The 19132-nt window shown below is 34.9% G+C and overlaps 1 protein-coding gene across 5 annotated transcripts in view; it reads left to right on the top strand.

Annotated features, from left to right (window-relative positions):
• The window catches only part of ZC3H13 (zinc finger CCCH-type containing 13), a 137194-nt gene that overhangs the window by 91268 nt on the left and 26794 nt on the right, over positions 1 to 19132 (top strand). For all 5 annotated transcript variants that reach the window (XM_081214735.1, XM_081214736.1, XM_081214737.1 and 2 more), the window contains 3 exons: positions 4546 to 4743; positions 15243 to 15553; positions 18207 to 18671. In XM_081214735.1, the coding sequence (XP_081070861.1) occupies positions 4546 to 4743; positions 15243 to 15553; positions 18207 to 18671 (974 nt within the window). The remainder of the gene's footprint in view (positions 1 to 4545; positions 4744 to 15242; positions 15554 to 18206; positions 18672 to 19132) is intronic.

A 19132-nucleotide genomic window follows, 5' to 3' on the forward strand; every position in this document is an offset into this window, starting at 1 on the left:
CTCTATTTATCTAGTGTCCATTCTGCCACACATTAAACATTTTCATTCAGCTGCCCTAACCCTTCACTTTAGAGATGTGAGAGAAATCTTAAAACAACAATTACAATTAATTTATTATGCCACTGAGAAACTTAGTAGTTTTCCATTCTGTTGGCTGAAATTCAGATTTTTTAGAATAGCATTCATACTTTGATCTTTCCACTGTTGTCCGTATTTTCGTCCAGCCTTCTTCCTATACTCATCACCTTCAGACCTTCAATGTCTAGCTCAAATTCTGTCTTTCCATTAAGTTTTCCCATTTCTCCTTACTGAACATAATTTCTGTTCCCTTTATATATCAGATTTTATTTGTACCTCTCAGTTAATACTAATTGCTATTTGCATTATATTTTAGCTGTGGCACACATGTTTTACAACATGTGTTGTTAAATTTAAGCTCCTTGAAGATTGCAATCTTGATGGTTCACTGTTGTATCTCCCCACAGCACCTGCTCTACAAAGAGCTTTGTATTGTAATAAGGCACTCTGTAAAGTTGACTTGATTCTCTCCTTTGCTCCTAAGATTGAATAAAGGGATATGAAAGAAGTTGAACTATAGAGTGATATGATTTACCCCACTTGCTCTTTATTCTTTTGACTAACCAATTATATAACTTTCCCTCAATTCCATTCATTTCCCAAAAAAAACCGCCAGCATACCAGAAATACTCCTTTTCATTTTCTAATCCTTTCTAAATATTTATAAAATCTTCAAAACTTAATCTCTTCATAGAAAGTTTCTATAACTATTTAGATGAAGGGTTAGTTTCATCCTGTTCATTTTCATGTAGTCTTCTCTTACTGCTTTGTTAGTAATTCACTTATCCTTTGATGAATATTGAGCATGAATAATTACTCACATTGATTTAAGTACTATATTTCTGTATTATAAGATATTGACTTTAAGATGCACCATTAATTTAATAATAGAAGCAGAAAGATCTGGAAAACAGTACATTAAAAGTACAAAGAAAACACTGAATTGGGTATAGCGTTTCCGTAGTCGTGCAGTTTACATTGCCTAGAGTGGGTCAGATCATCAACTTTTAGTTACATTGTGGATCATACTATAAACTGTTTGAATACATTCAACAAGTTAAGGATTGAAATTTCAATTAAACTTCAGTGGAATGTTGCAGCCAATGCCAGTGAATCAACTGAGATGACAGTCAGGTAAACAAACTCCTTGGTTTTACATGGTTATCATATTGAGTCACAGACAAATTAAGACCCACACTTCTCTGTAAAAATTGGCACTTTTCTTAGACATTTATTGTAAGAGAGCGCCTGATGGAAAGCTTTTAAGCTGAGACATGTGAAGTGTGCCAAAAGCTGTTCAAAAGAAATAAGTTTTGGGGAGAGAGAGAAAGAGAAAGGCTCTGAAAGTGATAGAAGTAGATAATTGAGCTGTGTGCCACAAATAGGAAGTGGGCTCTTTGCCACTAAAGGATAATCATTTGACTTAAAAAAAAAAATGTTGAAAGATCTTGTTGACTTCAGAATGCACAAAATCAATTTTGGCCCATTCTGTTGGAAGTTACTTGCAAACTCTGTAACACAACTATGTTTTCTAACTACATATATTTTTTAAGGTATTTGAAGAAATTCTGCACTTATGCCAGTGAGTGTACTGGCATAATCCTGGTTGTTACAATAGCTTAATCCCAGAATGTGAATTTAACACAACGGAAGTTTATTTCTCACTCAAGTAAGAAGTGGGTGTTTCTGATTAATATGTGACTCTTCTATACATGCAGCTTCAGTACCTAGGCCCGTTCTGACCGTGGCTTTACTTTCTTAGGTTTTTGAGGATACCAAAAAATGCAATATGTGAAGAAAAAAGAGTATTGTACTTATTTAGTTACATAGTTTACAATTACCTGGAGTATGAGAGTCTTACTAGTTAGGCCTGGAAGTGGTGTACATCACTTTCTCTCACATTCTTTTTGGCTAGAGCTTGGTCATTTGGCCACATCTAACTTCAAAAAAGTCTAGACAGTATGGTTCAACAGTATGGCCAGGACAAAAGTGTAGTAAACACCTAGCTAGTTTCTGTCACAGGCAATAATGTGAAAATACAGTCTGTGTCAAGAACTTCTCTATCGTTTTATCTTGAAAATGGTTTTTAAAGTAATTTTTCATACTATCTACCAACTGTTGGCTACTGTGTATCTTTTAAGTGGAAAAATATTTAGAAATGTAGACACATCACTTATCCGTTAAATACATTAAAAATTTGAGTCACTTCATAAATATGCAGTGAGATATGTAACTAATAATTGTTTTGGCAGAAGACAAAGATGAAAAGTAGATTTGGTCATATTTTAATAATTTCTGACTTGCTAGATCGTTGACCCTATCTATGACAATAAGAAGTAGGGATAAGGACTAAGAGAGGTAAATTTTCTGAATGCCCGCTATGAGTCAGTTGCTTTTATCTGTTTTTAATCTTACCAGCAATTTTGAGGAAGATACTATCCATTACCTTTTTTACAGCTAAGGCATCTTGGGATTAGAGAACTCTAGGTCACAGGAAGTAAGTTCTAGGATTTTGGCCTAAGTTGTCATTTATAAATATCAATAACTAGTGAAATAAGTAGCTGGTGAAAACTTACCAGATGTGTGAAGACAAAGGGCTACTTAAAAACTCAGTACCAGACTGAACATTCAATGTTGCAAAAAACAGGAACAAATTTAAATAAGAAATTAATTCAAAATTTTAATATGATTTGAGAGGATATTGATTGATCTGTTGAGAGCAGTTGATCGTGAAAATAAAAGCGATCTGTGAACAGAGATATTTTGGATGAAAAATGATTTTTAAAACTGGAAATAGCGGGCTTCCCTGGTGGCGCAGTGGTTGAGAGTCTGCCTGCCGATGCAGGGGACACGGGTTCGTGCCCCGGTCCGGGAAGATCCCACATGCCGCGGAGCGGCTGGGCCCGTGAGCCATGGCCGCTGAGCCTGCGCATCCGGAGCCTGTGCTCCGCAACGGGAGAGGCCACAACAGTGAGAGGCCCGCGTACCGCAGGAAAAAAAAACAAAACAAAACTGGAAATAGCAGAATAAAGAGATTGCCAAGTTTAATATTAGTAGAATAAGTGCAATTTAAAAGAAAACTTACTGAATTTGAAAACACATTTAAGATATTTCCAATATTTTAAGATACTGGAAAGTAAAAGGAGAGATGGAATAATGGAAAACAATGAAGGAGTGATCTAGGAGATGTAGTAACTATAATAAAGCAAACCAGAGAGACTCAGGTCATATGGAGAATTAATGAAATAAAAATAGAAAAAAAAATGAGTAAAAGACAAGGGTTTCAGATTGAAGCAGCACACTGAGTGATGGAAAAGGTTAAAAAAAAGAGAATGTACACTTAGTTTGAAATTTTTAGTTTGCAAGGAATAATATAATAATACATACAGGCAGAAGAGCTGGGTAACCTGCATAGGAAAAGAAATTAGCTCCCTTTGGACTTTTCATCCAAAACACTAAATGCCACAAAATACTGTAACAATATTTATAGAGCTCTGAGGGAAAAGGATATGACACCAAAATGCTCAAACTGTTGTCAGGGTATGAAGTAAAGACAGACAATTTGTAATGTGTAAAGACTCAAAGTTATAGCATTTAGATAAAACGATTTTAAATGCCAAATTAAAGAGGATAGTCTAGACCCCAAAAAAACAATCCCAGGTAGATTAACTGTGAGATACAAAATTCTAAAATTTAAAGGATCATCTCTGTAATCTAAGAGTTGGAGAAGATTTAAATGAATGTTTAAGATTTAAAACAAAGATTTAAAAGAATATTTACTAACAGTGCTTAAGGTTTCATTTATAGTTGATGTAATTGTTCTTTATAATGCTGAAAACATGGAAGCCACCTGAAAAACTTACCAATGTGAAATTGTTTAAAGAAGTTATGGAGCATATCTATTAAAGGAAATTCTGTACAGTCCATAAGAATAATTATCAAATCCACTTTTTTGTTATAGAAAGATACTCATGCTATATTTAGTACAAAAAATTTTACAAAACATTGTATTATGACTGTGCATATGGGGTGGCAGGGAGGGAAGAAGGGAAAGAGACATGGAAAAAGTGTGGACATATATCCAAGGTGTTAACATTGGCTATCCTTGGGTAATGGAATTATAGGTGATTTTTACTTTTTCATCTACTTTTCTATAATAAGCTTTAAAAAAAAATTCAGTTCATGCAGTTGTTTTATCATCTTTTCCATCCTGAAAGAATCTCTTCCTACTCCATCTCTTATCTTTTCTCAGAAATATACCCTTTAAAATTATATAATAAGCAGTGTTAATGAAGTAGGTAGCAAGTAAATTTTTTTTGATATTGATCGCTAGTATATAAAATAGTAAATGGCAAGTTATTGAAAGGAATGCTACCATTTTTTAAAAGTGCTTTGTTAAAATGAAAAAAATTTTTATTTGACCTTCTAAAAGTCTTTAGACTTCTGATAGCTTTGTGTTACCTTCAGGAATTCAAAAAGCAACCAAAGTAAGAAGAAAGGACCTCGTACTCCTAGCCCACCCCCTCCTATACAGGAAGATATTGCTCTGGGGAAAAAATATAAAGAAAAATATAAAGTAAAAGACAGGATAGAAGAAAAACCAAGAGATGGAAAGGACAGAGGACGAGATTTTGAAAGACAAAGAGAAAAGAGAGACAAGCCAAGGTAAGTAGGATTGTATATTTTTAATAATCTTACTTTCTTAGAATCTAAACTACTCTTCAGAAGCTTTTAGGCATTACTACAATGGATTATTTAGTGTTTTTAAACTATAAGTATTTAATACTTACCATATTGAAATATGAATACTTCAATCAATGTGAATATGTTTATAAAACGTAATATAAATCATGATTTAAAAAACATAAAATTTCTTAATTTTAACCATTTTTAAATGTCAATTTGGTAGGTTTTTTATATATATATATACTATATATATGTATATACAGTATATTCACAGTGACATGAAATAGACCTCCAGAACCTTTTCATCTTACAAATGTAAAACTCTATAACCCTTAAACAGCTCCTTTTCACTCCCCCACCTATCCCCTGGCTCCCCAGTCCATAGTAACCATCGTTCTACTTTCTGTTTCTTTGATTTTGACTCCTTTAGATACCTCATATAAATGAAATCATTTTTTCTTTTTGTGACTGGCTTACTTAGCATAAGGTCTTCAAGGTTCATCCATGTTGTGGCATGTAACAGGATTACTTTCCTTTTTAACGCTGAATAATATTCCATTGTCTATATACCACGTTTTGTTTATCCATTCATTTGCTGATGAACGTATAGGTTGCTTCCACCTCTTGGCTGTTGTGAATAGTGCTGTTATGAACATGGGTGTGCACATCTCTTCAAGACCCTTCTTTCAGTTCGTTTGGCAATGTACTCAGAAGTGGGATTGCTGGGTCATATGGTAATTTAATTTTTAATTCTTTGAGGAACTTTCATACAGTTTTCCATACCAGCTGCTGTACACCATTAACAGTGTACAAGAGTTCCAATTTCTTCGCATCCTCACCAACACTTATTTTCTGTGTTTTGGATAGTAGCCATCCTAACTGGTATGAGTTGATACTGTGGTTTTCATTTGCATTTTCGCTGATGATTGATGATGTTGAACATCTTTTCATTGCTTTTGTGCCACTTGTGTATCATCTTTGGAGTGATGTCTATTTAAATCCTTTTTTTAATTGAGTCCATTTGATTTTTGTTGTTGAATTATAGGAATCCATTACAATTATGGATGTTAACCCCTTATCAGATATATGATTTGCAAATATTTTCTCCCTTTTCATAGGTGGCCTTTTCATTCTCTTGATAGTGTTTTTTGATTCACAGAAGTTTTTAAAGTATGAGGTAGTCCCATTTGTCAGTTTTATGTTTGTGCCTGTGCTTTTGGTGTCATATCCGAGAAATCATTGCCAACTCCAATGTCATGAAGATTTTTCCCTATGTTTTTTTGTAGGAGTTTTATTAAAGTCTTAGATCTTATATTTCAGTCTTTAATGCCTTTTGAGTTAATTTTTTGTATGTGGTGTAAGATAAAGGTCCAACTTCATTTTTCGCATGTAGAAAACCACTTTTCCCAGCACCATTTTTTGAAGGAACTCTCCTTTCCCCATTGAATGTTCTTGGCACCCTTGAAGATCATTTGACCATATATGCAAGGATTTATTTCTGGGCTCTGTTTTACTCCATTGGTCTGCTTGTCTGTCTTTCTGCTAGTACCACACTGTTTTGATTACTATGGCTTTATAATACATTTTGAAATCAGGAAGCATGAATCCTCTTTGTTATTACTTTTTGAAATTATTTTGGCTATTTGAGGTCCCTTGAAATTCCATATAAATTTGGGATGAATTTTTATATTTCTGCAAAAACTATCTTTGGGGTTTTGATAGGGATTGCATTGAATCTGTAGATCTCTTTGGATGATATGGACATCTTAACCGTATTAAATCTTCCAGTCCTTGAGCATGGAATGTCTTTCTGTTTATTTGTGTCTTAATTTCTTTCAGCAGTGTTTTGTACTTTTCAGTATACAAGTGTTTGACCTGCTTGGTTAGGTTTATTCCTAAGTATTTTTTACATTAAGTAATTTTTATGCTTTATTTTGTTCTTTTTTATGCTATTGTAGATGGAATTGTTTTTTACAATTTCCTTTTCAGATTGTTCATTGTTGTATAGAAACACAACTGATTTTGTATGCTGATTTTTCATCCTGCAACTTTGCTGAATTCATTTTTTAGTTCTAACAGTTTGTTTTGTTTTGTGGAATGTATAGCGTTTTCTACATATAAGATCATGCCATCTGCAAGTAGAGATAATTACTTTTTTCTTTCCAACTTGGATGCCTTTAAAAAATTTTTTTTGACTAATTGCCCTGGCTAGAACTTCCAATACTGTGTTGAATAGAAGTGGTGAGAGTGAGCATCCTTGCCTTGTCCCTTAGAGGAGAAGCTTTCAGTCTTTCACCATTGAGAATGATGTTTGCTATGGACTTTTCTTAAATGGCCTTTTTTATGTTGCAGTCATTCAGGATAAATTATCCATCCAGTAAGCAGCTGATAATAGTTATATGATATATAAGTTCAACAAAACCCAGTCTTTTCCCCTAAAAAGATTTTGGTGATAAGCTTAGCCCTTTCTTTGTCTTGGTAAGAGATCATCTTGTCTAACTTCTTTAGATGAATCAATTTTTTTTTCTCTCCTCCCTTTGGTGACTTAGAAGAACCAGAATGATTCTGTCAGCTGTCGCTAGGACCTAGCGACATTATTATGTCTATTGGAGCAATAAAAAATGGTTAACTGGAGCATCCATAATTCTTGAACATATTTTCCTAAAATACACTCTTTATCTTATTCAATCTGGTAGGTTTGTTTTTGAAAATGACATGTAAATCAGATATAAATTATGTTAAATGTTCTTGCTGATTTACATTTTAAGAAGTCTTTATTCTTCTCTAATGGTTCTTGGTGCTCTTGTTTTGTTATTTTGACCCAGAAATCTTTGAGAGGTGATTCTTAACTTATATCCCTGGGTAGTTCACCACTGAAATGGTAACACATTTTGTATTATGATGAATAGAATATTACAGAGGTTAATTCTTCATTTTCCATTTTTTTCTCCCTGGCCATCTCTACCAGGAGCAGTAAGGTATGCCTAGGATTCACCTGTTGCTCAGTGTACAGAAAAATCTGAACTTGGTTTATTTCTTCTGTCTAAGGAAACTAAGCAGCAGATTACTGAAGGACTGCATGGGTACCTGATTGTCACTGGAGTTCTAAAGCCAATATATTTGACAAGGTTGAAAGGGGGCATTTTGATTTAGGAGGAGTTGATTTGATTTCCAGGTGTTTTTTTTTTAAAGGCAGATTCATTCATTTAATTTATCTCCATTACTGTGAATAAAGAATAATTCTAAAGCCAAACAGTATATTTAAGAATCTTTGTCACTGCTTTCAGATTCTGGGGTATGTAATTAAAGGTTAGTATCTAAATACCTTTTGGAGAAAATTGCCATTTAATATTAATTTAGATGTTATAATGGGTTTATTGGGAGTATTTTGGTTATCAGGATGTGCTGTGCTTAAGTGAAAGTATGCTAATACATTTATTATTTATTAGGTTACTGAATACCTAGTGTGTGGTGGACACTGCTTTAAACATTGGTGATGCAGCAGTGAACAAAAATCTTGTCAGAAACTTTGTTACTACAGGTGGAAGTAATACAGTAACCATGTGTGTATAAAACAATATCTTTCCAAATTGTTTTTCTTCCTTCCAAGTAAAGTAAGACTTACTAGGCCTATTGGATATAGGGGATTGCTTACGTTTCTTAAAGGGTGGTTCCCAAATGCATATGCAAAAATGTGAGACAAATGATGTAACAAAGCCACATGATCCTATGACTTTAAGTCCTTTTCCCTGTCTTCTGTGTCTCAGTTCTTAAACTTTCTACACCAGGAGCTACTAACCTGGATTTTAGAGGTCTGATTTGTGAGTTAAAATTTGCCCGTGTATGTTTTCGTGAGGGGGGAGAGTGTCCATATCCTCCCAGAAAAATTCATAATTTCCCCATTCTCCAAAAATTCTTAAGAGTTATTAATCACTCTTTAGGCCTTTGCCACTAATCTGGCATTGAGGATTTCAGTACTCTCATCCCAAACCTTTATTGGCCGTGTCAACCTAGTTAAGAATATACTCTCTTCCCAGAATATTTGTTAATTTGAATAACACTAAATTCTGTTATGTAGTTGCTTTTGAAACAAATAGTTTCCAGGCCATAGTTCTTAAAGGGATTCTGTATCAGTGTCTTACAATTTGACTGGTAGACTTTACTCAGCAATGATTTATTTATGCAACATTGATCAAAACCTGCATACCACTTGTTTATCCAAAAAAACCAAAATGCCTTATGGATTTATTTTATTACTCTGCTTTTAGAGAATATAGCAATTTCCCATAATATTTTGAAAAATAAACTTTCTATGACCTGTTCAGTACAGAAAACAGCAAAATCTTGATTACTTGGAACTCAACTAAACCATTTATATTCTGTAATTTGTTTTAGAAGAGATGAGCTCACAGGAAAATTAAATTTGAGTTAGGTATTTAGTCAGAAAATCACTTGTGAAGGGAATATTTTGTATCAGTATTCCTAACCTACTGTATCTAGATAATCCTAAACTGGATATTTCAGCAGTGTTTCAGTGGACCTCTAATATCATCTTTATCAATGAAAATCTGTATTCTATATTCTTTGCTGAATTAGGAACAACCAGTATATTAGTGTAGTTTAAGAACAAGGGCCTAAGGAAACACAAAAACTTTTTGGATAGTAGTTAACCAGAGAAGTTAGCTAACAAGTGCATATAGTTCATTCTGCTGGTTAAATATGGTTTTATGATAGGTAATATGTTTTGATCAAAATACTAATCAAAATGCAGAATTTTGTGGTTTAGTAAGATAGTATTAAGAGCATAGTAAGTTGTATTTTTTTAAATCACTTTATTATAATTACCTGAATACGTCTTGATAGGAGTATAAATGCCTGCATGAGTCTTCCTCAGATTTTAAAGACAGATGTGATCATTCAAAACTTACTGACTTTGACATCCGCTTAGTAGAATAAGCAAATTACCACCAAATTGACAGTCTTATTTTCTTTCAGTGATTGCACACATCTGAATAATTAAAATCAGAATGTTTCAGATGTTTGACAAAGACTATTTACCTATTGGATTAATTCTTTAATTTATTCATTATCTACCATTCATGTTCAAATACCATGGCCTGGACTGGTGAATCTTATTCTGTGGCCATGAAGGACAGGACAGGGAGGAATCCATGTGTGCACTAAGCATTTCTGTAGACGGAATTGATAGTTTCTTGAGTAAAGGTGTACCAGTGTTACTCAGTTATACATAGAGGGTGGAAGAATTACATGTTAATGTTACATTCACGTTATTATTACGGAGCATTTCACAACATAAAAATAGAATATTATAATGACCCTCATATCCATATCTGTACCCCACCCACCTCCCCCATCCAGTGTTATTTTGAAGCAAACCTCAGACTTCTTATTTCATTTCATCTGTATATATTTTAGTATATATCTCTAAAAGAGAAAGGCACTTAAAAATATACAATCACTATCTATATCTATATCTATCTATCTATCTATCTATATATATGTACACACACACAATCTATATATATACATAACTGAATCACTTTGCTATGTACCAGAAACTCACACAATGTTGTAAATAACCATACATTAAAAAAAAAAAATACAATCACTATACCAGTATCCCATCTAAAAGGAAAAAAGGAGAATAATGTAATTTTAAAATTCAGACTTTAAAAACATCGATGAATTTGTAATATCTTTTATAATATTTTCCCAATTAGTGGACATTAGCACAAATAATACCATGAAGGATATGCAAATCTTTTAATATTAATGTGAAACCTTTGTATTCAGATTGGGAATTGCTTGTCTCAGGCATTGTCTTTTTTTTGCATTTAATTGAGCCCTGTCTATAGACCTAAAAAGTATTTTTACATGAATACTAATTTAGGCTAGGATATAAAATTAAGACACTTAAAGAAATATGTAATATAGCTGAACATAATTATATAATATACTGAATTCATGGTAGACGTGTTAAAAATGAAATCATTTTATAAATATCAAAACAACTTCATCGGGGGGCAAAAAAGCCATTTACATTTAGTCCAAATGATCAAGGCTTGGACTTCCTTTTATAGGTGTGATATTGGGAAAATCTGTTGAACTCAGAAAAGCCCCTGTTTTGCAGCCAAAATCTAGAGTGATATTTATGTTCCTAAAAATTGTGCTCTTAACCCTTTGTCTATCATGCTTGATGGAATTAGAGACTTGAGAGGAAAATTGTTCTTCGGGGAGGTTTTCAGTAGCAGGAGGTGGTTGGGAAGTTTAGCCCTGTTTAATAATTGGTCCAATCAGAAATGCATAACACGGCATACAAAGGCCAAATATTTAATCTGGTAAAAATGTGGGACTGTGTGGTATGTAGTGAGATTAATGAAATAACAGATACCCAGCCACACTATCAAAATCCATTTCTGTCTGGCTCTGGTTTGGTGTTATCTGGTGGTAATTTTCTACTGACAGTTAAATGACCTGTGACTGGATCGAACTTCCAGGACAGTGGCAGCAATTTCAAGAAACTCCCTTATTTGACATCCATTTTCTTGGCCTGAGCTGAGGAGATTTGGGGTCTGAGAAGTCGGACTAGGGACTTGAGAACCGTTCTTTACCTCCCTCTTTCCCAAGACTGGATTGCTTACTGTTTCTAGGCAGGGGCTGGGCCTCTCCATCTCCTCATCACCCCATCCTGTCCCAGGAGAAAGTGATAAGTTTAACTTGTTTCACCAGGTAGAAGATAGGAGCCAGCTGTCTTAATATTTGTTATGCTGGTGTATATTGTTTCTAGGCTTTATTGCATTTGGAATACCAACTCTCTTAGAGCTTAAAAACAATCTCCCCATGTGCCAGGGATCCTGGATATTTGTCTCTTCTGACTCTTGATCACAACGATAGGTACAGTTTTTAGCTCACTCAAGTCATGGGATTGAACAAGTTCATGTAAGGCTCTTGAACCAGATTCTGAAAAATTGTTATAATTAAATGGCACATAATTCTGGACTTGAATATCATTGAAGTATGTGCTAATAATGCTTATCTTAACATTCTTCTCCATTCTTAGACTGAGGTTTTTGAAATTAATTCATTTCTACATAAATGCAAAAATGAAATTGAACCAAAATTATTAGTACTTGGCTTAGATTTACTTGGATTATGTACTTCTTACTAGTTTGCTTGAATCAAATCTGTTTTTCAAGTACCATTTATTTATGGAGGAGACATCTTTCAAAAGATTCCCACAACAAAAGTATTCTCCTCGTTTCTGTAGATCATTTGGTTAGAAATGATTCCCCTTCTGAGGAGTATTTATCACCTGCTGCAAAGGGAGAGCAAGCTACTAGGTCTAAAACAAATCATCACACAGAAGCATTTTCTTTCTCTGTCTTACATATTTATTTAGGCAAGTTGCTCAATTTCTGAATGACACTTCCCTGCCCAAAACTCTCCAGTGATTTCTTTTATACTTAGAAGAAAATCTGAACTTTTATCATGACCTAGAAGGCTCCATATCCTCTGTCCCCTGCCTGCTTTCTGACCCTCTCATGAACTTTTCATTCTCCCATGAATCATAGTTATACTTGTCTTCTTTCTGTTCTTTTTATATATCACCATCCCTCCTGCCTCCTTTGTGGTTGCTGAGTCCTCAGCGTGAAAAGCTCTTCCCTCAAACTTTCAGCTCTTGCCTCAAAAGCCATCTTCTTAGTAAAGGCCCTTTCCTCACCAAGCACCTAATGTAGTCCCCCGATGTACTTTTTTTGGACCTAACAGTTTATACTTCATTACTCTGTTGTATAGAGTTGTATGTTGCATTAATTAGCTGAAATTGGCTTTTTTTTTGTTGGTGGTGGGCTACTCCTGGACTCTGCAACTAAGATAGACTGTTTTTCAGTCCTCTCTGTCTCAGTTACCTCATAGACGAAATAAGTTAATATACAGAAGCACTTAAAACAATGCTGTGGACATAGTAGCAGCATATGTTACCTGCTATTGTCAATATTATTATAATCATCATTATTATTTTGTTAGTGATTTTGTCTGTCTTCTTCATTTCTGTATCCTCAGTGTCAAAAATAATGCTTAGCGTAAAAGGTACTCACTTAACATTTGTCCATCCAGTGAATCAAAATGACTCTTTTCCTTCCTTCCTCCCTCCCTTCCTCCCTCCCTCCCTTCCTCCCTTCCTTCTGGCATCGCATTGGAGGTTAGGGCCTCAACATATAAATTTGGGGTGGAGGGTGGACACAAACATTCATTTGATAATGGATAATTAAATCAACAAACTTATTTTTTTCCCTGAAGGATAAGTAGGAAGAAAAATGTGGTTAAAATGCTGAAGCCATAATGTGACAACACATTGGTGCTCTGGCCTTAATATGATAGCTTGATTATGTAAGCTTGAACCGAGATTTTTTCTTCCATGTTATAGACACCAAATTGGAATAGACATGTGATTACACTGTAATGTGTTTTAAAAGATAGTATTATTAACTGTTTTATTTAAGTTTTGTGAACAAATCACCAAAGGGTATTGCAGACATTCCTGAAACAATTTTGAGTATACCCCAGAAATAAACTCAAAACTAACCAAAATGTCAGTTCAGTGGAGAGCCACATTCTTTCTTTTTTCAGTTTAGGTATTTCCAAACTGACTAGAACCTAATGAAATTGAAATTGGAAAGCACCAAATGATAGTCAGATTAGAATTTCTTAGTCTTGCAGTGATTTTTCTGTTCAGTATTTGAATAGCCATTGGTCATAAATGGTTTTCCAAATTTGGGCAAGACCCATTGAGCATTTGTACTCATATCTGTTAGTAAATAAATTTCAGTTTAGACTCAATTAAGCTATGGTGGTTTATGTCTTATTTATTTTATGTGAGAAAGGAATAACAATTTTTATTAAAAGCATGAAAGTACTGCAGAATCATAAATAACTATAATGTTTAGGATAATGTGGTGTTCTAGTTAGCTGACTTTTATTTTTTAAGTCAACTATTATCCAAAAGGTGATTTTATTTATTTGCTTAATTTATTGTTTTGCAAAATTCTTTCCTATATATCTGACCACTTTCCTGACTCAGTAACATGTATTTTATAGATTTAAACCTTTCATTGATAAAAGTTCTACTAAGGCATCATTTATAAACAGCATAGTTTAGAGCAGTGGTTCTCAACCAGGGTTGATTTTACCTCCCTGGGGACATTTGGAGATACCTGGAGTAGTTTTTTATCGGCATGAATGGGGATGGGAGGGAGATGGTACTGGCTTCTAGTGGATAGGGGGCCAGGGATGCTGCTCGACATCCTACAATGTACAGGACAGCCCGCCACCACAAAGAATTACTGAATACAAAATGTCAATAGTGTCAAAATTGAGGAATCCTGGTTTAGGATTAATAATGATTTTGCCAACATTGCGGAAGTTAAAAAAATATTTATCATAGGCAGTGAAGGTAATTCTAAAATATTTTGACAGGAACTCATAATTTTTTTGAACAAACATCTGTCCTCAAAATGATTACTTTGAGAAATATGTTACTCATCTGAGCATGTGATGTCTGAAGTATTGTTTTTTAAACATTAGTCCTGTTTCTTTTTAGTTATTGCCCAAATGTGTGTGTTCTAGCTCTCCGTCAGACACACCTTTTTCATATTCATTGAAGACACAGCCCAAGACATAACAGATTATAGGAGTGATTCAGATGTGCTTCATGAGTTTATAAGTTATTTCTCTGGCAACAGTCAAAGAAGATGATTTGAAGGGAGCAGGGGAAGCCTCAGTTAAACCAAAGCTTATGAACTAAATTTCAGTTTGTGCTGCCCAAGAGTGAAGGCAGGTTATTTAAGATAAAGACAGTGTAGACAGTATGTCCTTTCCTTAACTCTAGCTTTCTTTCCCTATCCTAAATGTTAGCCCAGGCAGTGCAAACTTTTGTTTGGCGTAGCTGGTGATAGCTTTCCCCTTCTCCCACAGCCCTGAATTACAGGCGTTCTTACACCCACTTTCTATCTAGATCTTACTAGTATGTTTTCTCTTTATCTCTTTGTGGGTTCCCTCCTCCAATACGTATTTACACTGTCAGAGATGATCTCTGGTAAGAGTGAGTTCCAGACTTCACGTGAGAGTAAGAACCATCTGTGCTCAGGGAGGATGTTACCTGGAAAAGGGAGTGTGCCTTGGAGCCAGAGCTCAGGAGAAGGGCAATGCATGTCTCATCTAGAACCGTTGTCTCAAGCTGACTTCAAAATCAGTCAGATCTTTAGAAATCAACTTGTTAATGATTTTACATCATTGTGAATTAAAATTTATCTTGGAATTATGACTCACAGTTTTAGCTTTAACTTTTACATTCAGGTGTTTTGTTTGTTTGTTTCTTTGTTTTTAAAGAAGATTTTCCTTTGGCTAGAAATGAAAGCTCTTGAACACATTTTTTTTTATTGTTGTTGCTTTCTTTATAGGTCCACTTCCCCAGCAGGACAGCATCATTCTCCTATATCTTCTAGACATCACTCATCTTCCTCACAATCAGGATCATCTATTCAAAGACATTCTCCTTCTCCTCGCCGAAAAAGAACTCCTTCACCATCTTATCAGAGGACAGTAACTCCACCTTTACGCCGATCTGCTTCTCCCTATCCGTCACACTCTCTGTCTTCTCCTCAGAGAAAGCAAAGTCCCCCAAGACATCGGTCTCCAATGAGAGAAAAAGGGAGGCATGATCATGAACGAACTTCACAGTCTCACGATCGGCGTCATGAAAGGAGGGAAGGTAAATACTCTATTGTGGGTTTTTTTAGAGTTCTTTAAGTGGATATTTTCTTTATTAAAAAAAATGGACTTTCAGATTTATTGTTAAAATAAGAGACAGAAGAGAACTGTGTTATATTACGTTTCTGTAACACGTGGATGATAGCTCTTGAGGGCAATAGGAGGTGCTTAGGGACACAGAAATCTAAGCTACTAAATAGATGTAAGTGAGCATTTATATGTATGCTAAGTTGGTCCTTTCTTTAGTTAAGATGTTTTACTTGAGTACTTTCAAGTTCTAGAAATTTGGGATGGTATGATTCTTAGAGTGTCAGTCTAATTGCTTAGCTAATTCTTTAAAAACAACAGCGGTGAAGGAAAGAAAAGCAGCAAACCAGGGAGCAGAGTTTGAACATATCAGAAATATTTTGACTAAGAGGTGAGGGCTGGGGGAATGTTCAGGAAGTCAGTGTGAACCAAGTGATCAATATTCCAGGTCTAACTCAACAAAGAAGTTAAGCAAAGCAGTTTTCCTTTCTAGATCCCTGAGAATTATGTTAACTTTGAATTTGCTGTTCCCTGTTCACGCTGAGATGTTATTATCATCAAAACTTGGCAATACAATCTCATAGCTCTCATCTCTTTCTGTATTTCTTATCTAAGCTTCTTGTCCTTGTTTATTTAACTTAAGTCTTTTTCCTGACATCTCCTGAGTTAGTTTTTTAACATAATTATGAGTACTCAGGAAATACAATACTTGTTGACTTGCAACAACATTTCTGTTTAATGTGCATTTTTAAAGCATCGTACAGCATGCTTCTGCACCCCACACAAGACTGACAAAAAGTCACAATTTGAGTATCGTATAGCAGTCGTCTATGAAACGTGTCGAAGTTAGTTTTTCTCTTCCAATCAACAGTGCAAGTTATTTTATTCAAGAAATGATGGGTGCATAGGTAGGCACTGGAGAGAGCACCTATTTTAAAGAATTATTCCTTGTGTACATGATTTTGGAACCAGATCAGCATAGCCGTATTTATGGAACATTGGTAAGATGGGAAAATTCTCTTATACCTATCTATGAACAACTACAGTTGACTGGGAATATAGTATATATTTCGTGACTACTTACTGAATGAAAACTATTATTTCAAAACATAATTGATTAAATACCCTAATGAAGGGGAAATTTAGTATGCAGTTGAGTCTCATAGGAATGCTTTTTTGTAGTAAGAGAGGTTTATGTTATAGGAGGAATCCTTTTAATAATAAACCATACATTTTTAGGTTCTTTGTAAAGAGGATGTTTCTTTAACCTTCCATACAAGAGATGCAGTAGGTGTTTATTCCTCTCTATTTAGAGGTCATTTTTTGAAATAAGAATAATTTTAGTGAAAGGATGGGGAGGTAGATAAAGAACAAAATATAGTAACTAGATGTATTCATAAAGACATCTGGGGGTATCATAAAAAGAGAATTTAATAGTAAGTGAACAAATTTCTAGGCACAGTTGGTATTGGAGGAGGACTGGAAGGGATGGATGTGCACAAAAAGAGATGGGGATGTTGTCAGAATCTTGCCTAGTGCTTCTATCCTTATATGGCATTTATGGATGTAGGCATATGGGCAGAGTTATTTTTCAGGGGAGATAAGTTATTGATGAGAATCTAGGGGGTCTTGTGGATACTAGGCGGAGAAAGTCTGTGGACCTAGCCATAGGTAAATTTATAATGTCCTCGACCAAGAGCTGCTACAGTTGCTAAAATAGCCTCAGATCTTGGGGCTGTTCCAGAGTGTAAGAGCAATTTATGAAGGAATCTGATAAAAAGTACAGCGTTTGTTCTTTGAGGGTCTCTTGTTAATTCTTTCAGTTCATATCAGATTTATGCTGTAATCAATGTATACTTTTCTAGGCATCTCTAAAGAATAGTTTCTAATCTTTGCAGATTCCTGTGATGTCCGGGGCTGACTAAACCGTTTAAGCTCTGGGCCTCTGTTCCTTCATGTATACAGTGACAAGGTTGGATTAAATAACTGTTGAGGTTCATTCCAGCTTTTTTAAAACTGAAATTATTTTTTTTAATTTTTCTATGACATGTTAGAAAATGCCTTAAGTAGAAAAATCTTCAGAGACAGAAGTGTGATTCATTAAATAGCTCAAATAAATAAATAAAGGAGAGAGAGAGAGAGAGAGAGAATAACAGTATGTGTTTACCAGCCAGCATACTAATTGTAGGCTAGTCGCAAGTGCTTAAGTACATTGGAGGTAGTCATGTGTGCTCTAGTCTGGCCTAATACTTGGTAGAGATGATTAAAGTCACTTGTGCCTCTGGATCTAAAAGTGATTTCTAAAAATTAGGCCATCATTGATAGATCAACTTACTTGTTTCAGTTGTTTAAGATTTGTAAGTATGGGTACGTTGATACGAGAAGATCGTGTTCAAAGTTTATCCAATCAAGACAAATAATCCAGGTGTTAATAAAATTACCTTTGGAATTTTAGCTTACAGATAGTTTTATTTTTCTCATTTGCCCATGTTTTCTCCTTTTATTTTTTGTAAAGAGTATGAATTACCATTGTATTAAAAGTTTTAAAGCTCTGTATTAAATACATCGTCTGGTTTCCTAAAATTTTGTGAAAGGAATTACAGTGTATTTCCAAAATTGCATTACAGAGACTAGAGGAAAAAGGGATAGAGAAAAGGACACAAGAGAAGAACGAGAGTATGAACAGGATCAGAGCTCTTCCAGAGACCACAGAGATGACAGAGAACCTCGAGATGGTCGGGATCGGAGAGATGCCAGAGATACTAGAGACCGAAGGGAACTAAGAGACTCCAGAGACATTCGGGACTCCAGGGAGATGCGAGATTACAGCAGAGATAACAAAGAGAGCCGCGATCCCAGAGATTCTCGGTCTACTCGTGATGCCCACGACTACAGGGACCGTGAAAGTCGAGATGCTCATCGAAAGGAGGATGCATATCAGGAAGAATCCCGAAGTTATGGCAGAAACCATTTGAGAGAAGAAAGTTCTCGCACTGAAATAAGAAATGAGTCCAGAAGTGAGTCTCGAAGTGAAATTAGGAATGATCGGATGGGCAGAAGTAGGGGAAGAGGTCCAGAGTTACCTGAAAAGGGTAAGGTTTTTGACTTGTCGGTGAACTGTATGTTGTATGTTCATAGAGAAATTATTAACCTCCTAAGATTTGTTTTCTAAAGATATTATGTCTGACGTTCATTATCACTTTGTCAAAGTAATTTTCAATTAATTGAATTTGTGATTTTCCCTATAAGTTCCTAATAGGAATTGTTAGCTATAGTAGCAGAAGATAGATGGGGCCCGACTTAGACCTCCTGGTTGAATTATGTCCAGTCATGCCTACCGTCTTGTTTAATGTGGAACACTAAGAAAATTGCTATCAGGCAAAAAAGTAGCATCAAAAATAAATAATTTCTAATAAACAGGTATATAGATAAAATGATCATTAAAATGGGATTAAATGGTGGGTTTTCAAAATTGGTGGTGTCAGAAATGACTGACTTGTGTATTCATCAGTACTTGTGCTTGCTTCAAAGCCACCTCAGAACATCACATATC

Source organism: Mesoplodon bidens (assembly GCF_964165515.1).
Source record: "Mesoplodon bidens genome assembly, chromosome: 17".
Classification (NCBI taxonomy): Eukaryota; Metazoa; Chordata; class Mammalia; order Artiodactyla; family Ziphiidae; genus Mesoplodon; species Mesoplodon bidens.